Here is a 25,733-nt window from a genome sequence, read left to right on the forward strand (position 1 = left end):
CTTTTCTTCCTCTAGAAGCTATCACATACCAAAAGCACCTCAGCTAGTGGTGGGATTCTGTGTCCATCTACCCCCTCCATGCTAAGATACTGTCTAGCCTGAGCTATTGCAACTCTTGTGCATGTCATCACAATTGCTGTGAGTTTATATGTTCAGCTCTCCTGCTGTGTCCAGAAAAGACTTTTCCTGAAGGGGCCCTCTTCTCTTCAGCTCTTATTTTGTTTTTCCCCTTCTTCCACAAAGTTTCTCGAGCACTGGGAAAGTGACTGTGTCCAGTCAGGGCTGAGCATTCCATGGTCTCTTTTTCTCTGTACATTAACCAATTGGGGAGGGTGTGTTTGTCTCAAAACTACTTCAAGAAGAAGTTTCTCTGATGAACGGTGAGAGATTCACTGATCTATGGGTATAGAAATAATTCATTAAATGTCTCTGTAAAACTATGTTCATACAGTATTAAGTTCTCTCTTAGGATCAAAGACCACAAGTTCTTGGCTCCATTAAGATTGCTAGGAATGAGTTCCATCTCATGGATCAGGCATTAGGTCCAATGAGGGAGATGTTGATTACTTCCAAAACATTCATGTCACTATGCACAAATAAGCATATCCTGTCAGGCCAGTCATCATCATAGTGTGCTAGTTTAAAGCTGGTGAGATCTTTGAAGATATCTTTTCTCTAATAGTGTACCACAGTGTCTTAATACCTCTACTTTGGGTTCTATACATGGAAAACAGTGGCAGTAGATATCCTTTTGTGGTGTTCCTCACAATTGAGTCTGGGATATATGAAGAGGAAGCACTCAAATATAGTCTTACACTTTGCTTAACCTAGAACAAAGCCCCACACTAGTGACTAAATCAACACCATTTATTTCATCTGCTAATCCAAACATGACCTCAACAAAAGCTAGTTGAAAACTTCTAAAACATCTACCACCTAGTCAGATGAATTGGATATTCTAGACCACCCTCTCAATTATTTTCTGCCTTGAAAACTGGCTGTAGACTTTGCTGATGAGTATTTTCTCGATAGTTTAAATTTGATAGTTTAGAGGCATCCAAAGGACAGTGGTTGCATGCTTTAGGCAATGAAAGAAATGCCAGGAACATTTTAAAAATTGTTTCATTGTTCTTTCTAAAGGCTATCATCACACGATTTTAACACTTCTCTTTTAAAATTTACTTATAAATCTTCATAATATTAAATTGCAAGAAATAGAATATATAATAGCAATGATGTTGCCAGATATTGGGGTACAATGGCACAGCTCACAAAGTAGTAACTATAGCAGTAGAATATTTTCTAGTAGCAAACTGGAATGTCTTCAACCATAGAGGACCATCTAAAAATGCTGGAAGAGTTCACTGGGTGGCATGGTGGCTGTTTGACAGAGAAGAGAAAAAAAATCAAGATGAGTTCCTAGAGGAAGTTTCAAGGTCACTGATATATCACAAAAACTGTAAGACTGGGCAAGATGGAAGTAGACCTCAGTGGAAGAGGATGCACCTAATCTGGCAGAGACTTGATGTGCCAGGGTGTGGGGATATGGAGGGGGCACTTGCTCAGAGGAGACAGGAAGAAAAGATGAGAGGAGGGACTTGGGAGGGGGTGTGGAGGATGAGCAGTGGTTTGGATGCAAATGACGAAAAATAAATAAAATTTAAAAAAAAAAACATAAATTAATTAACTGAAGAAATAAAAGGAAAAATTATAAAATCATGCCAGGTGACTACTAGGACCTAAATTGTTCCTTTTAATTTTAGAATTGTATTAAATATGGCACAGCACGTCTTTAATCTAAGCACTTAGGAAGCTGAAGCAGGTAGTTCTCTGCAAGTTCAAGGTCAGCCTGATGAGCTCCATGACAGCCAGACCTACATAGTAAAACCCTGTCTCGAAAGAAAGAAAGAAAGAAAGAAAGAAAGAAAGAAAGAAAGAAAGAAAGAAAGAAAGGGAGGGAAGGAAGAAAAATGAAAGACAAAAAGCATCATCATTATTATCATCATCATAATAAGTCTTGAACTGCATTGTTTGAAATGATTTGAGGAAAATAGATATGTTTTTTCTATATGTTATATAGACAATATATAATATATTATGTAATCTATATAAAGTATTGTGTGTGTGTGTGTGTGTGTGTGTGTGTGTGTGTGTGTGTGTGTATCAGTTTTAAAGCTTGTATTCATACTCTGGGAGATGCACTACAATTATATAGAAAAAGTTTGTCTACATGGTCTTTAAGGCCTACTAAAATTCTTACTAAATAGTAGTAGTTACTGTAAGTAGGTTTTTCTCGCATAATTTATCTTTCATTGATAAATTATAGGATACCAAGTTATATATATATATATATATATATATATATATATATATATCCTTAGAGTTAGTCTAGGTTAAAATACTTTTAAATACTTGTTAAGTTGATTCCTGAATGGTTCTTCATATCATAAAATAATATAATTTTGTCTGTATGTCATAAGAACCATTTTCCTGAAAGAATGACATCATGTTTTTATTTCCTCTGTTATGGCATAGGCTAAAACAGCACCATAGTGCCATGCTGACTTAACAGCAGACATCATTTTCTTGACCAATAGGCAACACCATTAGAGTTATTAATGGTTTGTTCCTAGTAGGACTGTACATTTCTTTATTTCTCTTTTTTTCTGAGACAGAGTCTCATTATGTAGTTCTTGCTGTCCTGGAATTCACTATGTAGACCAGACTAGCCTTAAACTCACAAAGATCCTCCTGACTTTGCCTTCCAAATGCTGGGATTAAAGGCATGCACCACTGTGCCTGGCTAAGGACTAATATTTCTATTTCACTGAAAAGGATGTTCTCTTCCTGGTTTACAAATAGATAGATAAGCTGGACAATGGTGGTACCACCATACCTGCCAAATAATCAGGTGGCACAACATTTTTAAGATTATTTTTAAGTGTGTGTGTGTGTGTGTGTGTGTGTGTGTGTGTGTGTGTGTGTGTGTGTGTACATCCCCTCAGAAGAGAGAGGTATCTGACGCTAAAGTTACATGGTTGCAAGCCACATAAACGTGGGTCCTCTGGAACAGCAGGAAGCATTTTTAACCACTTAACTATCTCTTTGAAACTACTTCAGTTTTTATGAAGCTCCTCTCCTTTCTAAGATGTAAGTTCCAGTACTTTGTTAGCACTGAACCAAGCATCTCTTTTCCACTTTCTTCTTTTTCACGTGTATACGCATGGTCACAGGTATGAAGATGCACATGTAGATACACGTACATGTGTGTGACAGTCTGAGGCCTGAACTTGGTCTTGGGAATTTTTCTTCATTCCTCTTCCACCTTATCCACTGTGGCAGAAACTTTTGTGATATCCAGAATCAGTAATATGATTAGTCTCTCTGGCCAGTTGTCTCTGAGGAATCCCTGTCTCTGACCACCCAGAATTTATCTGGGTTGTGGGGATCTGATTTTTTTCTTTTTGCTTGCATAGTAAACAGTTTAGTTGTTGAGCCATTGCCAGTGCCCACTTTTCCTTTTAATAATGGCACATTCCTCTTTTAATAAAAATAAACTAACTTTAGGGCTAATTATTTATTCTAAGAAGTCATTAAATTTTATCTTTACCTTTAATAGTTTTCTAGACAAACTATTAAGGTATTTATCATAATTGCTTTCCTTTATTACTTTTAAATTTTTTAATTTATTTTATATACATATTTATGAGTATTTTGCCTACATGCATGTCTGTGAAAATCTGCATAGAGTCTTGGGAGTTGGGGAATAATTCTTGGCAGCAGACAAACTGATTTGTGAGACATTTCTTGTTCTTGGGCCCTTCCTTTTTGTCCCTGCTTCTTGCCACCCCTAAGGAAGAGAGCCCTTCTCTCACGATGCTCTTTGCCATACCATATGCAGGACAGATGCAACAATGCTAAGCAACATGGTCTGAAAACCATAAAACTGTGATCCTTCTACTCTGAAGCTTTTTCCTCAGGTATTACGTCACAGTAGTAAAACCTAACCAATGCACAATTCGTTATGAAGGGGCTCGAGAGAAGGGCTGCTTTTCTAGTGCAGCAGTTCTCAACCTTTCTAATGTTGAGACCCTTTAATACAGTTCCTCATGCTGTGGTGACATCAATCATAAAATTGTTTTCACTGATAACTGAAAGTTTGTTATTGCTGTGAATTATAACGTACATATACGTTATGTAGGAAGAGAAGAGCTCTCTTCCTTAGGGGTGGCAAGAAGCAGGGACAAAAAGGAAGGGCCCAAGAACAAGAAATGTCTTACAAATCAGTCTGCTGCCAAGAATTATTCCCCAACTCCCAAGAGTCTATGCAGATTTGATTCTGTCAATGAATAATCCACTGATAAAGTCCATGCCCACATGATTCATCCACCTCTGAACCACCAGCTGCAGCCTGAGCGTTGCACGCGTGACCTTTGCAGGGTGGGAGAAATATGACAAATAATGGCAGTTTCCCATATGAATTATTGTTGACTGAAAAAAATCACTAAGCTAGATTCTAGATAACCCACTATGAATTTATGCCCCTAAATGTTGATGCAGAAGATTGTAGAATTGTTTTCCTCCTTCTAATGACCGTCAAGGAAAGGGGCTTCTTTGGAAGGGAAGATACAGCATAAAATAAAATTTTCTAATGTATGCTAACAAAACACTCAAGAAAAACTTATTTAGGCACTAACTCTGAGAGCTTCCATAGTTGTACTTGGAAAGAGATGAACTCAGTTGGACCAAGAAGACAGAGTGAAATTTATGGATAGAGCCATATTACTAATTTCTCCTTAATGTGAATTGTGAGCATTTATGTAAAACATAGGTCAAAAGGAAGCCATAGTGGGTGTGAAGAAATGTGCCTAGTTTAGTGGCTAACAGACTCAGCATCTCTCAGCAATTCTAGAAGCATAGTTTTTGAGGGTCCCAGAAATGAACACCTAAGTGGTAAGACATACTGCAAGCTCAGAAACATGTCTTTAACATTCTTGCAGTCCACATTCAGGGATACTTTTATTATAAGCCACACTGCCTGAAAGCATGAATACTAGTCTACTTTCACTGCAATTTCAGTATTCAAGAGCTATAGACTAACAGAAACACAAATATGAGTTTACTTAAACACATGTAGCCTATAATTTTTGCATATACTATTTTAATATTTATAATTCTATGGATTTTTAACTTTAAGTCCTATTTTGTTTCTCCCCCATAATTTCACAGGTAAAATATGGAAACTATGCTTTTGTATGGGATGCAGCTGTGTTAGAATATGTGGCTATCAACGACCCTGACTGTTCCTTCTACACCGTTGGGAATACTGTTGCTGACCGGGGATATGGCATTGCGTTGCAGCATGGCAGCCCCTACCGTGATGTCTTTTCACAAAGGTAAGGCTACGAAATCATCTATATAAAAAAGGAGGAATTTTAGACCTTAAAAATGTACTAGACTACACTGACTGTTCCATCACATTTTCCTCTGTGTTACAAAAAGCATTACACAAAACCAGTTCCTAGAAGTGGGTCCAATGAGAAAATTCTTGTCTAAAACATGTACTATTTCTCCATAAATAAGACGAAAGTATTGCCATATATAACTTCTTTTATTCTCCAAAATTGTATGAGCCAAATAGAGTATATGTGCTACAAATTACAACAGAAGCTAAGCAGACTAGTCTACATGGTAGGAAATAAACAGCATAAAGCTGTGGAAATTAACTTATGTCTAGAAACACTGAGGCACAAAATGTACTTCAGGACCAAATTAGAATACTAACTTGCAAATATATACATGGAATATCTTCATCTGAATTTTATAAAGGAAATGATAAAATCCTTAAAATTCTCTGTCTGGTATTAAAGTGCATATGAGATGTTTGTCATGGAACACAAGGAAAGAGTTATAATGATAGTAGATCCAGCTTCAAGCTAGAATGTTCTATGATAGAAATTTGTTTAAGAAAGTTTGACAATATATTTAATTTCTATTGTAGAGGATTACACTGTTTCACTCTAGTTACAAGACAAATTTTGAGTTCAGAGAGAGTCACTGTTTTCTAGGTAGAGATATTGTTTATGTGACACTAATTGTCCCCTCTATTTCTTGTTATGAACTAGAAGATAATGCCAGATCAGAAAGGCACTCAGGTTCGGACAGCAAGCACAAAGCATAAATTTCAGTTGTAGTTTTTCAAATCGTAAAATAGCAAAAGAGTAAGAAATTGGGAGATGCTATGTATAATTAGTCCACTATCTATATGAAGTAACTTAATCCCAACATAAGATTCTCAACACTGTTATTAACCTCACTTTACCTTTGAGAAAACTTATTCAAAGGTTTATAGTTTTCCAAAGTCACAAAGCTGAGAGACAGAGATGGCCTTTGCACTCATCGTAACATGTCATCAGCCTACCACACGCAGATATGCTGGACTCAAGTAAGGACCATCCTAACTGCCAGCGCTCCTGCTCAAGTAGTCACCTCCTTTACAAGAGTGCTGGGAGATCTTTTTAAGTCAAATGGAGATGGTTTTTAGAAACATGAGCAGCCAAACTGAGAAGCCTCCATTAGAACAGAGCAGACGATAAACACTAAAACTGTCTTATAGCAGCTGATCAAAGGCAAGCAATAGGTCTATCAGAAATGGAAAACTGGGATAATGGTTCAGGATTTCCTCTATTCCATCATCTTTTGCTATAAGTAGCTCAAAGCTTTAGTCAACCAAGATGCTAATTCCTCCTTCATAGAAGAATCTTAATTTATTATGACTTTAATTGGTAGAATCCAGATCCTCTCTTACCTAACTTATTTCACAGTTATTTGAGCAGCTGGAGCAGAAGTTTCAAGCAATTGTGAGCCATCTTATGTGGGTGCTGGGGAAAGAACTCTGACTTCAATCAAATAACTGAAATCTGGAGGTTTGAATGAGTCAACAGAACAATGCTAATTAGTATGCTCTGTTCCACCTCTCTAAGCATCCCTCCTTGTAGAGGTAGTGCTGGCCTGCTCTGTGATCCAAGGACCCCAACAGCATCAACACAAGTAGCAAGCTCTGTGTGCTGCTTATTTATAAAAAAGAAAAAAAGAAATCTGTCCTTTTGGCATAACTGAGCCTCTGTCCCCTCCACATAGGGAGTTCATCTGAGGCAATATTTACCCCAGCCTGAGCAATCTGTGATAGAATTCACACTAGTATCTGAGATGACTTGGTGAATGGAATTGTCAACTCTACTGTTCCTTCAATAAATCTGCAGGAAAGCTGAGACATACTGAGGAGTACAGGAACATGGGGGAAAGAATCATATGCCATCCCTGAACACCTATCACTTACCACACCCTTGTGCAAGGCACTCCTCTAAAAGACTAACTTACTCCGCACCCCCCCCCATCCTCAAAATACAAGTAGGCAGACACTATTGGCATCCTATTTTATAGTCAGGAAGTCTGACAAAGTAAAAGCTTTACTGATGGTTAAATTATAGTTAATAAGTAGCTGGGCTGGGATTTGAACCTTAAAAGTCTGAAGTGTGAAAGGAAGAAAGGGAGGGAAGACTGTGTTCATCTGGAAGACTGTGAATAAACACAGAAGAGACAGGATGAGGAGAAAGTGAAAATGTGTTTGTGTGCATTGAATTTGTAGTGACATCTATATGTCTGTGTGAAGAAAAAATCAGAAGTACAAGACAGGAGCTTCAGCAGGATGGATAAAAGAAATACAGAGTTAGAGTATGGCTGTACAAAATACGAAACAGCCATTGGGAGACAGCATACTGAAAGAACCAAGCCCCAGTTCTGACATTAAATAAGAAAGACAAAGATGGAAAAAAATACCTTTAGAATGAGTAAACACAGCAAACTGTGAACCTTCCATTCCTAGAAAGGATTATTCCTGAGCTGTGTGAGTATTCTGTGGCTATTTTATTTTTTCAATAAATCTCAAGGCCAACTCAGCAATGCTTGGTGCCTCACCCTGAGACAGCACCTGTCAACCTTTAAGCAAGTATCAGAGCACCTGAGGGACCTGACAAAACAATCATTTTTGGCCTCCAGCCCTAGCATTTTGATTCTGAAGTGTGCATAATTTTCATTTCTACCAAATTCCAGCTACTGCTGCTGTTGTAGTCACGCTGAGAAGCACTCCTTCAATAGGTGTTGGTTAACTTTCCTCTTTCCTATTATTCTTTCCAATTTAACTCTTTTATTGCTTCTTTGTCCTTTCTACTCTGTGATATATTTCATGACATTTGGAGATAATTTTATTTGTAAATATTTTTATTTGTAATGTGTCAATGACTCCAACGTTCTTTTAACATCATCTAAATGTGAGATATCACTATGTGTGATTACTGTGCTTAGTTGATTAAAAAAAATCTAGCGTACTGCCAGGAATCCTAGCATTTAGGAGGCTAGGACAAGAGAATCATAATATAAGGTCAGTTTGGTCTACATAGCAAAACCCTGACTCACAAGGACATAAACAAACAAAAACTACAGAATGAAAATTTAGAAAAGGAATCATGAAAAAATTGGGGATTATTCACATAGAATCAACAAACAAGTTACACAATAGTTTGGATCTGTGATTTTGTTTTATATCTACCCTATTTGCCCTTATTTAATTTCTTCTACTTCATCAGCCATGAACTCATCTTCACCAAGAAAAAGATGTTTCATGTCATATATTTTGGTCTATCTTTCAAAATTTCTCAGGTTGTTCTGTTGCCTCCATGGATTGCCCCCAGGGAGTTGCCATTGACCAGCTGGAGTCTCTGTAACTCAGTGTAGTCACCAGAACTTTTCCCTTACAGCTTTTTCCCTTCAAAGACTTGACTATTAACTAGTGGTAGGTCACCTTGTCACCACATGCTTATCCATTGTTTGTATTGCAGTAATTTGTCATATTTGTTTTATTATAGTCCCTTGAAAGTAAAAATACTACCAGTTAAAGTCATTAAATTTTTCCTAGTTTTCATAAAGGGGAAAAAGAAAATTGTATGTCCTATACCCAAAGACTCAACTCTAGCATTTCCCATCCTCATCATATCAGAAATCTAGTGATTCCCTGTTAGTTTAAACTAGAGGAGTAATGTTTGTCATGGGTTGAAAAGTCCTTTTTATATAGGCTACTGCAAAGAAGCAAAGTCCAAAAAAGAAAGAACAGCACTGGAAAGTTGACCCCGAGAGAGGTCAGATTACATATAATTCTAGATTTCCCTAGTATTATTCTTTAATATTTCTTACTACCAGTAGACTTGTAGCCCTCAAACTCTACTCCATCTTCAAAACTGTATGTTGAGAATGTAAGTACAAGTTACTCTCTTTCTCCCTGCTGTCTTAGGTACCCTTTCTACTGTTGTGATAAAAATAGCAGGGTCAAAAGTTAAAGGCTTATTTCAGCCTACAATTCAGCATCACAAGCCATCACTGACTGAAGTCAGAACAGAAGCTCAAATAGGCCAGATACCTAGAGGCAGGAGCTGATGCGTAAGCCATGAAAAGTCCTGTTTACTGGCTTGTTTCCCAAGGTTTCCTCAGCCTGTTTTCTTAAAGCACTCATGACTCTTAGTCTAAGAGTTGCTCTTTTCTCAGTAGGCTGGGCCCTCTCTCACATTACTCATCAACTAAGAAAATGCACCACAGGGTGCAAACAGGTTTTCTCACAGGTCAATATAGGGGGAGGAATTTTCTCAACTTAAATTTCCTCTTTCCAAAGGAGCTGCTTGTGTCACGTTGATGTAAAACTAGCAAACACACCTGATAGCTAGCTGATTTCCAAGGCACTGTGAGATTCTTAGGGCTGACTTGTGCCTCTGCCTTCATTTGAAACCTCACATTGCCTCTGGGTAACTCCTGCCCTACTATCTGCCTCAGCTTACATAGCCTGTCTACATGGGAAAAATCTGCTCACATATTGCTAAGTGCTAAAGCCCTTCCACATGCAGATATCAGCCTGGGCAGGACAGTCACCAGCCCATCATGAAGTGAGCGGGAAATCAGAACAAGATAATGTTAACTCAATGAACTCAATTTAAAGACCTGTCATTTGCTCTGAGATTTTCTCTCTTTATACTAGGTGAATGCAGTGTGCTTCCATTTAGGGGAGAAGCGTTGATTTTTCTTTTCTTTTTAATCCTGAGAAAAATTATAACTGAGCAACCTATATCAACACTTCTATGTCCTCCTTGCAATTTAAGGGTCTTAAAGCCTGCATGCCACTCACCTTTACTGTGCTGGAGTAGAGATGTGGGGAGGGATAATGAGTGTGAAAGCACACCATTGAGGGGCCTCCCTTTGGCTTCCCTTCTCAGGCAGTTCAGTACTGGGAATGAAAAGTGGCATCCACTCTAGGTCCTAAGCCAGGGTTGCTGACTCTGCCTTTCAGATTCCTTACATTTAAAAAAAGGCCCTTTGGGATGCTTTATGCAGAATTCTATGTCCTACTTTAAATCTAGGAACTTTTTTGACCTTCAGTGCATGTATAAAATTGTAAAAAATAAATGAGAAAAGTGGCTTGTTCAAAGAAAAGCTTTAAAGAAACTTCAAGCAAAGCTTTTCTGTGTTATCATTGATTAAAATAAACGGAGAACAAACTGAAAGCTCAAATGGAGTCGTCCCTTGAAACCTTTCATACACATGCTACATTTTTTTTTCCATTATGAAACAAAAGGTTTGTAGAGCTAGCAAGCTGAATACAAAATGATCAGATTTAGTTTTATTCAGATGTGAAGGTGACCATTTTAGGCCTAAAATAGCCATTGTGACCATCATCTGTAAAATCACTCACTGAAAAGTGGCTACCTTTAGGATACAGAGTCTGAATAATCTCGTAAAAGATGGTGAGGAAATCCCTTCTGGAAAAATGTAAATAATGGGCCATTGCATGCCACCTTCAGAGCCGTTCACATCTTCTGCCAACAGTGAAAATTCATCTTAGCTCGACAGTAGACAGCCGATCGATGTGTTCCCACGGTTTAGGACGCTCCTTTCTTTGCTATCAGAGATGCTCTTGTGTACACAACCAGATTCGCAGGCAGCACGGAGGAGTCATTCTTTTGAGAACACAGGCTTTAAATCTCAGGATCTCAGGATTGCCAGATTGCAAAGGGGAAGTTCTAAAAGAATGTGATTGCTCCGAGGAGCTCACACTGAACAGGAAGGACAGGCCCCATTGGGAACACCAGCGACTAGCATCTTGGGGCTCCCCAGCTTTCCTTGCTGCTTCCATTAGAATTTAAAATCCATGCAGCTCTGTTAGCAGGGCATGAACTGTGTGACTTCAGGCCACTTCAACATTACCATCTGTGGATATGTCGATGTTTCCCATTAGAGGATTAATGTAGAAAATAACCTTGAAGACACATGAAAGTTTTGGAGACAGCCTAAAGGGAAAACAAAGGTTTGCTCCAGCAAAGAGAGCATGGCCTGAGGAGCTGTTTCGAGACCTCCACCCATATAAAAGTGGCATTTGTGCATCTGATAAGTTAACTTCAGAGTGAGCCAAAAGTAAAGCAAAGTTGGATTTATTAAAGATAGAAAAGGACTGGAAGGAAATTCTGTCTTAGACTCAAGTGTGAGCTTCTGTGAGGAAGTGGCAGTTAATGTTCTTTGCAATGGAGATCTACAGGACCTTGGTGGCTCTCAACTATGTGTTGACCACATATGATGTGCCATACATTCATGATGGGCAATGGACTTACATTATAATCCAGCCTCAGTCTAAATCATTTACTATCTATTGAACAGGTGAATAAGTATCCTTCTGCTCATATGATGTATGCTAGGCACACAGAGAAATCTGGGTTTGTAGATGTATTGGCAAGGTTTCCTAGGTGAATTGGCACTGAAAATTCAACATCTGAAGCTGGAGAACAGATGAGCCAGTGTTCTCTATAACGTAGAGGCCCTAGCTCTAGTAACTCAGATTGTGATTATATATTAAAGAAGTAATTTAAGTTAAATAAAGTCAACAAATTGTGATCTAGCCAATATAACTGATGTTCCTGTAAGAACAGAAGATCTAAGCACAGACTTGCAAAGAGCCAAAAGAGTTGAAGCATCAAGATGGTGGGCATACAGCCAACAGGCCCTGGAGAAGATGGAAGGACAAAGGGACTTCTTGGCTTCATTCACTAAGTCTAGAGATGCTTGGTCATGGTCCAGACTGAGCATGGTCAGAAGTCACTAAAGTATCTCAGCATGCCAAACATTAAAGGCTTAATTTCCATAAAGATTCACCTAGTGTGCAGTGTCAGTTATTTCTTATAGCAATTGTAGCTCTGGGAGAGTTATCATAAATGTATAGCACTTATCCAGATGACACGTGATATACACTCAAAATAGAGTTAAAATGAGCATGAGAATTGGACTTTGGAAATAAGGAACCATGTGGAATGCCTTTTTTAACCTTGTATAAACTACAGGAGAAAGAATGGGGACAACTTAAGCATCCCCAAATGCCCAACACTCAGCAGTGTCTACTCTTCTTGAGTAACCACCCTGATATCAGCAGAGAGGACAAGTTCCATTTTTATTAGTTAACATATTTAGCAATAGCTCCTAAGGCATCTGCCAGTTCCAGTGAATCTCGGCCTTAGACTTTTGAACTCTGAGACGGGAGAATACTAAATTCATTCGCACTTCTAAAAAGAACATGGTTTGCGGCATATTCTATAATACCGATATTTATAACACTGCCCAGAAGTGTTCTGTTTTGTATGTGTGAAAACTGCCAGAGAGAATGCACAGACCCTTTCAACTCTCATCTCCAGCTTTGACATCCCTGAGGAAGAATGAGCTGCCTTCCAAATATAGTTAGTCGGGAGAGAGAGCCAGGGAGGGAAGAAAAGAAAGAGGGAGGAAAATGAGGGAGAGAGGTTTTTCCACGGAAGCATGACAGCTTAACTGAGCTTTCAGGAAATACCTTAATTTTAGTGCACAGCGGTTTCTTTCCTAGGTGACAGTATAGTCCCTGCTGGACCTATACATCAAGAGCTGATTTTATTAAGAGTGCTATCATTGGAGAAGCAGAAGTCAGGAAAATATGTCTCATGTAAAGCCAGGGAGTCTCATACTTTATTTGCCAGCTATGCAGTGTTCAAATATTAGAAGGATTTAGTTTCATTGGCTCTTTCTTCAAATGTCCCATTTTAAATGTCAGTATGCTTCTCAAAAATGAGAACAGGTCATAGCAATGTACCAGTCAACAGTTTTTCCTAAGTTTCTGGGTGTATCTTGACGCAACACTTCCTTCTGATCCATGGGGGATGTGATCCAAGATCCCAAGTGGATAGTTGCACCCACCAGTAATACTAAACCTCATATTTACATAGTTATTTATCTATAAGCTTTGTAGTATTGGCATGTAATTATCAGAGTTGAGCCATCTTTCTGCATTTTATGCTCTCATGGCTTTTTTCCTTCAGTAGTCACTTAGCTTTGGAGCCATTATTGAGTAAAATGAGGGTTACTTCTATAAGCACTTCAGTATGGCAGCAGTCTCAATAGGCTGAGGATACTGGCAAAAGGGTGGGTAGAATATGCCGTGTGGATACACTGGACCAAAACATGATTCACATCCTGAACAAGGCATCACCAGGTCATAGCATGATAGCATGTGATTTGAAACTTAAAATTTCTTATTTTTTTTTTTTTTTTTAGAAATTTTCACTTTATATTTTGGAGTGCCGTTTAGAATTTTTCAGTTCATATTTTAGACCACGGTTTACCAGTGGTGATAACTAAAACTGTCAACATAGTGAGACTACTACTGTAGTGTGTTGGCTGTAGCCCTGGCTGTCCACTAGGCAGCTTCATCACATTCCACATTTGATGCTCATGTCAGCTCTCTACTCGTATTTCCCCATTGCCCTTTATTACTTTTTTATCGTCTTAAACAATGTCTGACTTTCCGTGCCAGAAAGTTTTTAAAGAAGCATCGCTTCATTTTGTTTCCCATGGAAGAGGAGGCACAAAGAGGGATGATAACTCTCTGGCCTCTGCTTTATTCATAAAACATTTTTGCAAAGTGCATTTAGTAATTTACCATTGTAACCACTGGCATCGGGAGCTTTCAGGGCCGAGTCCTGACACTGTATTTAGTTCATCCTTTGACTGCTCAGCTAAAACTCCCATTTGTATGCATTTATTCTGCTCTACACATTATGTTATCAGTCACTTTCAATATTTCAAAGCCACAGCAGGCTCTTTCTGACACACATTTGTCAGAATAAACTGTCTTGATTGCTATTATTACAGACTCCAGAGCCCGAGTAAGGGACAAGCTTATGTAGCACCAGAATATTGAAGCTGCCCAATAAAACAATAAACCCAGGAGGAAAAAACAGAACAAATGTATTTAAATCGATGCCTTAAATGTCTGGGAAAATCTAGGGTTATGAAATAAGTATATAGAATTCAAAAACATAAAAAGAAAATACATTGTGTTTTTGTAAAGACGATAAGGAATTGATTGAAAAATACCAGTGTCCTGCTGAATAAAGGATAGTCACATGCCTCCCTTCCCCTAATGAAGAGTTTAGACAGGCTTTGCGAATGGGTAGCCCACTAAACAGCAAAAGCTATAACAGAACCACACACTTGGACTAAAGTGAATTTTATAAAAGCTGTAAGGAACTAAATAGAGCTCCAGACACATTCCTCCCTGATCGTGTTTGATAACCTCCAAGCGTGCTCTGGAAGGAAACTGCAGGACACCTCCTGCTTCACACTTCCTTCTTACCTCATCTCTAGGTCAAGACAGCACACCAGAGAAGTAACTCCAAAACCCACTTTAGAACCAGCAAACCTCGTATCCAAAGTGATAGGGCTTCCTTAAGATTTTTCAACTTTAAAACTGATATAAAACATGACATAAGAAAACTACACAAATGATGATAATTACTGTGACAAATCTCTATTCGGAAGGAACTTAAGATATAGAAAAGGGAAGCTTTACCATCTATGGCACAGGAAACAGAATGGCTCAATCATGCTGGGTTCCTGTTTTGAGAAATTGCATAACCTTATGAAATTATCTCACATCGTATATTCTTTAATATATTTTTCTAAAGAAATATTCAACAAATTATCAAAAAAAATATATCCATAGTTTGGAAAGTCTGGGTTTTCTTTTAAAAGGAAAGGTTATCAAGGTACAAGAGTATATGCCTGCAAACCCAGAAACTCAGGAGACTGAGATAGACAGATGGCAAGTTCAAACCCAACCTGGACAACCCAGAGTGAGGGCCTGTCTCATAAAATATGCAATGGAGAAGGACTCATATTCAAAATTGAGTTATAGTATTAAAATTAGAAGAGCTGTAAAAGAAAAAGCCAAATATTTAGTTCATAAATTTCTAACTTCCAGAAATGTTATCTTTCTAAAGATATAATGTTTAATACCTAGAGTATTTAAAGCTTCACATCAAATTTTCTCATTCTAATTCTATTTGAATCATATATTGAAATATTGAAATTGTGCTTTAAATGTTCTAGGTGTCTTATTTATACAAATATTATCACGACTTTCTTACAAATATAAATAGTTTTGGTATCAGTTCTTCATAAAAGCATGATTTCATATTCACAGATAAAGCTATCACAATGAAATATGCATTTCATTAGAGACATACATTAGAAAATACTTAGAAGATTTTTGACAAATACCATCTGTAGTTTAATTTCTATGTTCATAAATGGAAATAGAAAGCCATTAAAAGTCATATGTCTTGAAATTTTCTAATTGAAGACCATGATGCAGATGGGATACAGATTTTGTCATAAAACATACTTGTATTTTAGTGCATCCCAGAAATTTTAAAATATTAATATGCTTACTAAAATGTTGATTTGATATTACAACAAAAAATAATTGATTTTGCAATCAGATTATTTTCTGAGGAAAAAAGAATTTTGTGTTTCAAGTTTTATCCACTTATACACAACAAACCACACAATCAGACGCTCAAGCACAGACACAGTGTGAGCCACACTCCTAGCTCACGGAGCCCCATCATTTTTCCTATAACAGATTCATGACTGTCACAGCAGAAAAGGCTGCTATAATCAGGATAGACAACGATTCTGACATCACTTTACTAAAACATCCTGTGAAAGACTAACATTCCCTGGAACATTTCATGTAAAGCTATTGTTTGTTTTAAGGTCCTTGAGAATAGTTCTCCAATCAGGTAGTTTTGAGGCTGTGGATTTTTTTCCCATGGATATTTTGTTTCTTCTGTTAGGTGAAAAATGTGAATATATTTTCAGTCAGGAGCTGAAAATTTCTACACTGGTAGCATCTATCTATGATAAGAAATTTCCCATCTAGCCCCAACTTCCTAAATTTAACTGTTTCTAGCCCTCTTACATACAGTGTGTTTTATTTTATTCTTGCTTTGACAAAAGAGAAAGTCATGCTATTTCAATGCACAATTTCTATAAAACTGGATATTTTTAAAAATAGAAAACATGTAGTATTTCATCCCAATGCGTGATTGCCTCCTTACAGCTTCACTCACAAATGAGTTTATGAGGAAGTAATTGAAGGACTTATAACATGGACAGTGTAAAGAAACAAAATAACAAAAATGAATAATGGTGTGATTTACCAATGCTAACATATAAAAGTACTTTTTCTCTAATATTACATCATTAGTAACTAAGAGTAAACATACTCTTAGCTAATATTTTATACTTTTAAAAATTGCCAAATCTAATTCAAACATTGCATGCACTTATTCCCAGTAGAATATTCACTCAAATATAGATTTTGTAGGCTTTACCATGAGACTTCCAAGCCACAGATATGATTGAACTGTCTGTATTTACCTGTAAACATTTATATTTGTTGCAGAGATAATGTATAGCTATTATTTCAACTCATAAAGATAATGCATTTTCATGAAGAAACTGCCATAAGAAACATGAGAAAACTCCAAAAAACTGACAAACAGCATTGCATATTAAAATTAGAAAAGGAATGTTACGAGGAAAACTACAGTTTCATACAGTTCTGTCCTAGCTAGGCGTGAGATGCATATCTGCAATCCTAGCACCCAAGAGACTGAAGCAAGAGGATGGCCTTGCTATCCAATTATACCCTTTAAAAAAGTAGAAACAAATGAAAACTACCTTCTTTAAGTCATTTAAGAATGATTTTAGAATCGGCCTCCAAATTATCTTAAAATGAGTGGTAGTTATAATGTGATGCATTTTGTAGTTACGGAAGCACTGAGACCAGGCCACTGTTAATCCCAGCACATTGTTATAACAAGATGCACTTCATACTTACAAAAGCACCGAGACAAAGCCAGTTAGCCCACTGCTATACTGTTTGACTATTTCTATTTACGTATTTGTGTCAGTATCACTCCGGCTCCTGAGATTTAGTCCAATGGTAATAATAGCTGGGGAGTGTCCTATGGATACCAAATATCGTATTTAAAGACATCTTCTGGCGTCTTTGTAGAAATTGACTGAGCCTGATTTCAATGATTTTCAAGACCTTGTGAGACCCTTGTGAATATTATGAAGGTCACTTGAAAGTTTCTGAGGAGTGTATTGGAAAAACAATGGTTAATGCTTAGCTATACGTGTGTCCCATTGCCTTCTTATTTTGTGTAAGAAATAAAAGAAATTCCTTTTAATGTGTCTGTTAGTAATCTAATAATACTTTATGTGCTTCAAAAATATATATCCCATGTAATTCTTAGAATATTGTACATATTTTCACAGGCCTTGGGTAAATGCTAACCTTGCCGTTTAGATTAACAATATATTTGAACTGCTGTATAGCTGGAGAGTTCTTACTAAGCTTGAGAATAATTCTCTAGTAGAACTTTCCCATCATAATAATTTTAGCTCTGGTAAGACATGGATGCCTTTCACCATAGTGATAGCCCTAGATGTTGAAAAAGCAAACAGAAGAAATACCGTACACTCTTTATCAAAGCCTCAAGAACAAATTTAGAAAAAAAGAAAGCAAGGGGGGTTGATCCTCTTATTTCTGGCCATCTCTGTCCCAACTTCAGAGACCTCAGACTCAGTGCTCTGATTCTCATTTGTCTATTTTCTGTGGTTGGGTTTTTACTTAAAATGTTCTACTTAAGTTTCTCCTTGGGGGACTATCTGGAAGCTACATTGAGGACAGAAATCTATAGTTGAATTGCCTGAGGTACAAATTCCTTGTATCACCTACTACAGCTGCCAATTTACTTTTGAGGGCAATCAGGATGTTCATTAGTAATTGAGTTGAAGCAGAGAGGAACTTCATTTGTACCGAGTCAGTGACCTGGATCAGTTTCAGAATGAATGTTGCACGGAAATGGACCATTCCTTTCTACTTCCACTGGGATCTGGGACAGGGTTGTTGCTCCTACCTCCTTCATTAATATGGATAGGGATTCTCAGGAGCAGAAAACAAAGCTTCATGTTTGTCATTTGCATCTTAGAGGATCATTTATATGTCATTTGTCATCAATCTTAGAGTGCAGCTAAGCTCTATAATTTGGGACTGACAAGTTGGGTTGTTTCCAGCTACATTAGTTAGCTGGTAATTGATGAAGTGTGACAATGCACTCAGGTGAATTAAAGCTTCCAGAAATGGATAAAAAAGATGTAAAAGACATATATGGAGTACAGTGAGTAGGCATCAATATAAAATGATAGAATCCTAAGGATCAACCAAGTAGTATTATTACATATTGACATACTTACTAATGCTTAATAGCAAAAGTCATGATTGTATTACCACTTTCCTATATTTGAAACGATCCTAAGGACTGGAGATTGTAAATAGGTCAAGCGATTTGCCCAAGATCATAGGAAAAGTAAATAGTGGTGCTGTTTTTAAACCCCAGTGTTCTGGCTCCAGCATCCATGATTGTAACTAACATGTCTCATCACCAGTTGTGAGGAATATCAAAAGAGACCAACAAAATCATAGTACCATCAAATTCTAAATTGTTTCCAGAGGAAAAAAAAATAGTCATAAAGGATGAAGAGACTAATAACAGCATCCTCATCATCAAGAAGTCAGAACAATTTCACTATTTTGGGTGCTTAATCTTCTGTGAATTTATTACGGAAGAAAGCAAGCTATGTGACATTTTATTTAATGTCTCTAAGAACTGGAGCACATACATGCAACATAGCTGCAATAAGAACGCACTCCAAGTAAAGCCGTTTCTATACTTGTGTGGGGTCTCCAGGTCACTGAGGTCTTCAGTGCAAGCAAGCATAGAAGTTGGGGCATAAAGTAGAGCATCTGTTAGCAGCAGTCCCAGCAGAAGGAAGAAAGCCTAGCATAGCAACCTCTAAAAATAACGGCATCAGCCCAGGTGATGGAAGAGGCATATTTATCAAGCATCCAAGGTCTGAAAGGCATTAGTTCAGGTAAAAAATTTTTAAACACTAGGGGAAATGACCCCATGGGCATCTTCAAGTTCAGAAACTAAGTGATTCCTCAGTAAGTCAAAGGAAATTCTTCTGGTGGAAAGGGAGTCAAATGAATGACACTAAGATCAGCTCACTCCCTCCTGTTTACGTATAGAGTAAGAAATGTATTACAGTCTCACCCATGCGTCACTAATAGTCATCTGAACATCATCACTAGAACATATCTAACAGAAAAGTATACCCATTAAATCTTAAGAATAAAGAAAATCTCTGAAATTAAGAGAAATTTGAAAGTTGTCATATCTAAAATGTAGCAGGGGGTTGAAGAATGGAAGGTGATAGTGTCATTTTTTTAAACATTGGATTTTGCATTTTTGCACTGTGTGATTGACAGCCTAGGCATCAGGGAAAAGTGCTGTAATGGAGACTTAGTGGGTAGCAAGTAGACCCAAGCATAACTGAGTCACCATTGGGAATTTCCATTCCCATTTGAGCATCTTTTACATTTTAAATTAGACTTCATTCTTCTGAAGCCCCAGTGGTGGAAGAACTGAAACCTTATCAAGATATAAAGTCTGACCCTATTGTAATGTTTCACTTTAAATTAAGCTTCTAATAGTCTCTTTTTGTAATAAAATTTTTCGCATACTCTTGACCTGCTATCAGGCATGAATACCAGCATTGTTATGATAATAGTGTCACAAGTAAGGCACTATTTTGATTTTTTTTCTGATGCAGACTCACAAGTATTTTTGTGAAATAGAATAAAAAAGATATAATTAGATATTAGGATTGCATGTATGAGCATCAGCCATATAAATTATTTTATGTGGAAATCAGGAAATCCTACATCTCTACCTACTTTTACTCCACGTTTCTGTGTCTCTTAAAATGCTATCTCCATCAAAATAGCTTTTATATATGTAAAATTATGGTTATTTCTCAAATTATACTTTGTTTTTCTTTAACGGAGACCAACTTAAATGGTGTTATTTTGAGTTGCCAGTAGATAGCTGAAGTTCCTAAAAGAAGTTTTATATGCAAGATAATCCTTAAAGCCAGAAAAAAGAACATAGTTTAATTTTATTGTAAAAGGAAACACATTATGAGATGCTGTTTGATTCAAGGAATATTTTAGCATTTTTAGAAACGATTCAAGAAGTAATGATACTATTTCTGTTGTCTTTGAACTAAAGAGGTTCTCACTCTTCTAACCCTGAGCTTGCAAGGATAAGTTAAAAAATAATTTTAGAATGAATTTTTTAAATTATAAATACACCAAGAATTGTAAATAGTCAGAAATGTATACTCTACTTCCAAGTCTATAATGTACCTTGCAGAGATTCATTCATTCTGGCTGAAGAAATGAGACTGAGCATTAGAAACAAAGGCCTTTATTATCCACAGTGCAGTAGACAGAAACAGCCATTTCCAACCCCAAATGTGAGGCTGGTAATTCGGAGACCAATCCAGTAAAACTTGATTAGGTCAGAAAACCTCCAACCTACACAGACACTGCTTTAAAACCTGTCCAAACATTGGCTCCAGTTACCACATGATCTCTCTTATCTGGTCATATAGAAAGCAATCTGTTGCTTGCCTGAAGAAAAACAATACTTTTATCTGAAGCCATATAACCGTACAAATATTCCTGAAGAGTACAAGACAAAAGCTGTCGCAGACATACAGGAACAAAATAGAGAGTGGCTCCCCAATAAGGACTCTTCATTAGTCACAATTCTATATCTGAGAATTAGTTTACATGATAACATTAGCTGAACACCTAAATCAATTCTTACATAGTTTCCATGGTCATTTGCAGATACACACAGAATGTGAAGATGTGAAATGCTCTATGCTCAAATCCTTGACTTGGAAATCAACTCATAGATATAAAGGGTTTGTTTTGACTCTCTACTTTAGATATTTCAGTTCATTAGTGGTTGGTCCTGTTGCTTTGGGTATATAGCAACAGAGCATAGTTGGGACACAAAATGGGACAAACACAAAATGGGACAAAATTACTCACCTAATGGCCAGGAAATAAAAGAAATAATGAAGAATCCAAGCTCTTATAATCCTACTTAAAAGATGTCTCACTACAAAGCACATCTTTGGATTTTTGCCATTCTCCATGATTGAATATTGAAGACACATGGATTTAATTGCTCAAAAATCTCAGTGTATAGGATATGTTAAAAAAAAAAAGTTCAGAGTCACAAAGAAAGAGTCACTCTAATTGAGCAAAACAAACATAATTTTTTTGTAAAGGGGGTGCACTCAGAAATGTAAACACACAGAGACAAGAACTTAAGTTTTATACTAACTTATGTGTTGATCCCATGCCTTTTCCCCATTGGCTGGGGATCAGCCTCACAGTCCTATTCAAGAATCAGAAGGCAGGAAGTAAGGGGGTTGGAGCCATAACAAAGGCTTTACTGGGTTTGATGAGAAGATTAAAACCCTTGCATAAAAGTTTCAGGGGATAAGAGAGATACAAAGACTTGAGTTCCTTGTCCTAAACACAAGTCCTACAGTATTCAATAGAAACTATTTAGATTTAATGTTTCTTTCAAATGTCTTCCTGTAAGTCATTGGTGATGTGTGTCCTGGAGGACCCTAAAACAATACAGACTTGCTCTTGGTGACCCACAGTAATTGGTGGTAAGACCATATTGCTGAATATATAACACAGATCATAGGACATGGAGACATTAAACTGGAGCTGAGATGAAAGCCTCCTCATTAATGACTAGCTTTCATAGTGCAAGAAGATACTATGCAAGCTGCTGGGGGAGAAGAATGAGCAACAGCTTTTTCTGACTGTGAGTGCTATGGGTCAACCTATGACTAGCTTTGAAAAATGCCCTCATTGGTGCAACAGTTCCATGAATACTAAGGGGTTGTCTGAGTTACTTTTCTATTACTGGGATAATACACCAAGACAATTTACAAAAGAAGGAGTTTATTTGGAGCTACAGCTGCAGAAGGTGAGTCTATGACCATTATGGTAGAGACCACACAGGAGCAGGCATGCAGAGATAGTGCTGGAGAAGTAGCTGAGAGCTTATGTGGGATCATGAAAGTAATTTTAGGCAGGAATCTAAATCTTAGGCTAGAACAAAAAAGTAGGCTTCAGACATGAAAATGACTTTGTGCTAGGACAGGGAAGTAGGCTCAAATAGTTTGGTCATCCTGATAAACTCTTAGAAACAGTGATTATAGGAATGATCATGGAACTTTGTTTATTGCCTTGCTTTTTCTTTGACTATTTGTGTTTATTGTCTTTCTTGTTCCTTGACTATTTGCATCTATTGTATTGTCAGTTCCTCAACCTAGAACTGACCTTAATACTTGCATGTAATTAAAATGGTATAAAAGCAAAAAAGGAGGAGAGGGTGGGATGGGGTAGGGGGTTACTAGAGGTGGAGGAAATGGGGAAAAGGGATGACATCTGAAATGTAAATAACTAAAATATCCAATTTAACAAAAATAAACAGAAGCATACTTAAATCAAGTTTAGTGTGAATCTTTTGATCAAAATGTGGCCAGAGCCTCACAGGAGTCCAGTTTATTCCTCCTAGGAAATATGATTAAGGATTTGAGATCTCTCCTCTCTCTCTTATCTCTCTACTGTCTCTCTCTCTCTCTCTCTCTCTCTTCTCTCTCCTCTCTCTCTCTCTCTGTGTGTGTGTGTGAATGTGTGTGTGTCTGTGTGTAAAACAATACAAATACAACTGTAGAGTTGGCCAATGTCTTACCTTCACTGTCATCTATAGTCAGTCCTTAACAAACCAAGAATGTCACCTATCAGCCTAAGTGACACTGTGGCTTTGTTCTCAAAGGCCCCCAGTGACTTTCACTCTCAGAATCCAAGCCACAGTCTATATTCTTCCAGCTTCTGTCCAGCCTCTGATATACGGCTGCTGACTTCAGTAGACTGCTCTCCCTGACTCCTGAATCATTCTGCTCCAGCCACCATGGCTTTCTAGCTCTTCTTGGACCAGCCATCCAAGATAGGTTCCTTCCTCAGTAGCTTGTCACTTACTTATCCTCTACCCAAAATTTTCTTTTATGTGTGTTTTGTTTGTTGTTCTTTTTGAAACTAGTGTATATTAGGGTTTGTTTGTTTGGGGGTTTTTTTTGTTTTTTTGTTTGTTTGTTTGTTTGTTTTTTAACAATTTAAAACTTCTTGCTCTCTTTCCAAAGCACTAAATTTTTATTCCTTCATCTTTCAGGAGTTATTTGTTTAAATATCATATCCTCACTTTCGCTGTTACTACTTAAACTTACCATCCCCACCCCCACCCCACCCCAACACATAGGTCTTTGTTACTTTTCTATTACTGTGAAAAGACAAAAAGCCAAGGCAAGTTAAAAGGAAGAATTTCAGTGAGGTCTTGCTTACACTTTCAGAGGATAAATCTGGCAGGAACTGTAGGAATCATGGCACCAGAACAGTAGCTCAGAGTTTACTCTCTGACCCACAAGCAGGAGGCAAAACAACAAACAAACAAAAACAACAAAACAAACTAAAATCAAAAAAACCAAGACTGGGCCTGCTGTGGGCCTTTGAAACCTCAAAACCTATCCCCAGGGACACACCTCCTCCAACAAAGCCAAATCTTTCCCAAAATAGTTCCATCCACTAGGACCCTTGAATTCGAAGCCTTTGTGACCATTCTCATTCAGATGACAAGCAACCACGCCCACAGCACTCTCCAACAGTCTCCCAGGCTTTATGGCTCTTTGTAGCACTATGGCCACCTGATATGAAATAAACATTGTGTCCTCCCCACAATATGCAAGGGTCCTTACTCATTTCATTCTTGGATACATACTCAATATCTAAAAAGTGCCCCTTTCAAAAAAAAAAAAAAAAAAAAAAAAAGATCTGAAACGTTTGTTTGATAAATGGAATTTAAAAAAAATCTCTTGAAGTTTTGCATGGCTTTCTTTCTTGGAGTACTTTAAGCTTTTCCTTCAACTGCTTCTAAGCTAGCACCTGAGAACATTCCTTTAAAACACATAAATAGAGTGAGTCAGACCTTGGGTTCAGCAAAGCTAGAAAAGTAATTGGAAAAAGTGAGCTAGGTATTCCCAAGCTGTCTTGAAAAGGAAGGAATGGGGACTCTGCATTTTTACATTGACAGCAACATTGTTAGTAGCATGAGAGTTGATATTAGACCATCAAAATAAAACTAACTGAAAAAAGTAACAAACCCAGTCACAAAAACTTGTGCTGTGTCTTTAATTTCTTCATCCAATAGTACCAAATCAAACCACTCCCTCCTAGAGGAAAAAGAATACTTTTCCCTTAGAAAACAAAGCAATTAGATTCTGACTAAACTGCCCACAAAACATGAAGTGTTTCATTTACCTAACTGAGAAGACTCAGCTTGTTTAAATCCTAAGTAAAGAAGCAATCTCCAGTAATAGAAAACAGCCTGTTGTAAGCATGCCTCTCCCTGCACGTAAATAGATACCCATAAAGTCAGATGCAGCATGTGGCCACAGACAACCAAGGCTGAATGGAACAAATGCCGTGCAGCTTAGAGACAGATGGCAGGTTGCGTGTTCATGTGAATTCTGAGTTTTTTCATCAAGATTTTTTTTTCTTGTTATATTATAACCCAGCTTTTCCATGGGTTACAAGTAAGGCTCTGTAATCAAAACATGCTTGAAATTTAGAGATTCAAACCCAAGGCAGAGCAAAGGCCTTCTGTCTTCCATGAGTGCTGTACAAAAAAAGATGGACTGATTCGAGCTATTCACCTTACAGATGTTGCTATATACAGGCTGGTCTTGTATTCATTCTGCTGAAAATAAAGAAGTCCTTTTAAAGGACTTTTAAAGTTCTTGTGTTCATGGCAAAGAATTCATAGCAAAGATAAATGGTTTGACATGGAAATAGAGACAGTTTATTGAGACAAAAGATAGCACTCCTGAGAATAGGTATGGGGTAGGGGAAAGACATGTATTTGTACATACACACACACATACACACACGTGTATATACACATATAATTATATTATATAATGTATATCATAATATAGTAAATAACATATATGTATACATACATACACACACACACACACACACACACACACACACACACACACATATATATATATATATATATATATATATATATATATATATATATATTATGTCAGCAACAGAATAACCAGCAACAGAATAACCATTTATACGTTTTTACAAAGCACCTGTCTCTCCCACATTTGTGTACGAGCACTTTTGCTGGGCATGCTTTACTTATTTCATGAAGCCCAAGACAAGAAGAGCTTCCAGTTTCATTTCTGCTTCC

The 25,733-nt window shown here is 37.3% G+C and overlaps 1 protein-coding gene across 2 annotated transcripts in view; it reads left to right on the top strand.

Moving 5' to 3' along the window:
* Window positions 1–25,733, top strand: part of Grid2 (glutamate ionotropic receptor delta type subunit 2) — a 1,355,396-nt gene that overhangs the window by 1,194,901 nt on the left and 134,762 nt on the right. For both annotated transcript variants that reach the window (XM_034512535.2, XM_034512534.2), the window contains exon 14: window positions 5,230–5,396. In XM_034512535.2, coding sequence (XP_034368426.1) covers window positions 5,230–5,396 — 167 coding nt within the window. The remainder of the gene's footprint in view (window positions 1–5,229; window positions 5,397–25,733) is intronic.

This window comes from Arvicanthis niloticus, chromosome 9 (genome assembly GCF_011762505.2).
Source record: "Arvicanthis niloticus isolate mArvNil1 chromosome 9, mArvNil1.pat.X, whole genome shotgun sequence".
NCBI classification, from domain to species: Eukaryota; Metazoa; Chordata; class Mammalia; order Rodentia; family Muridae; genus Arvicanthis; species Arvicanthis niloticus.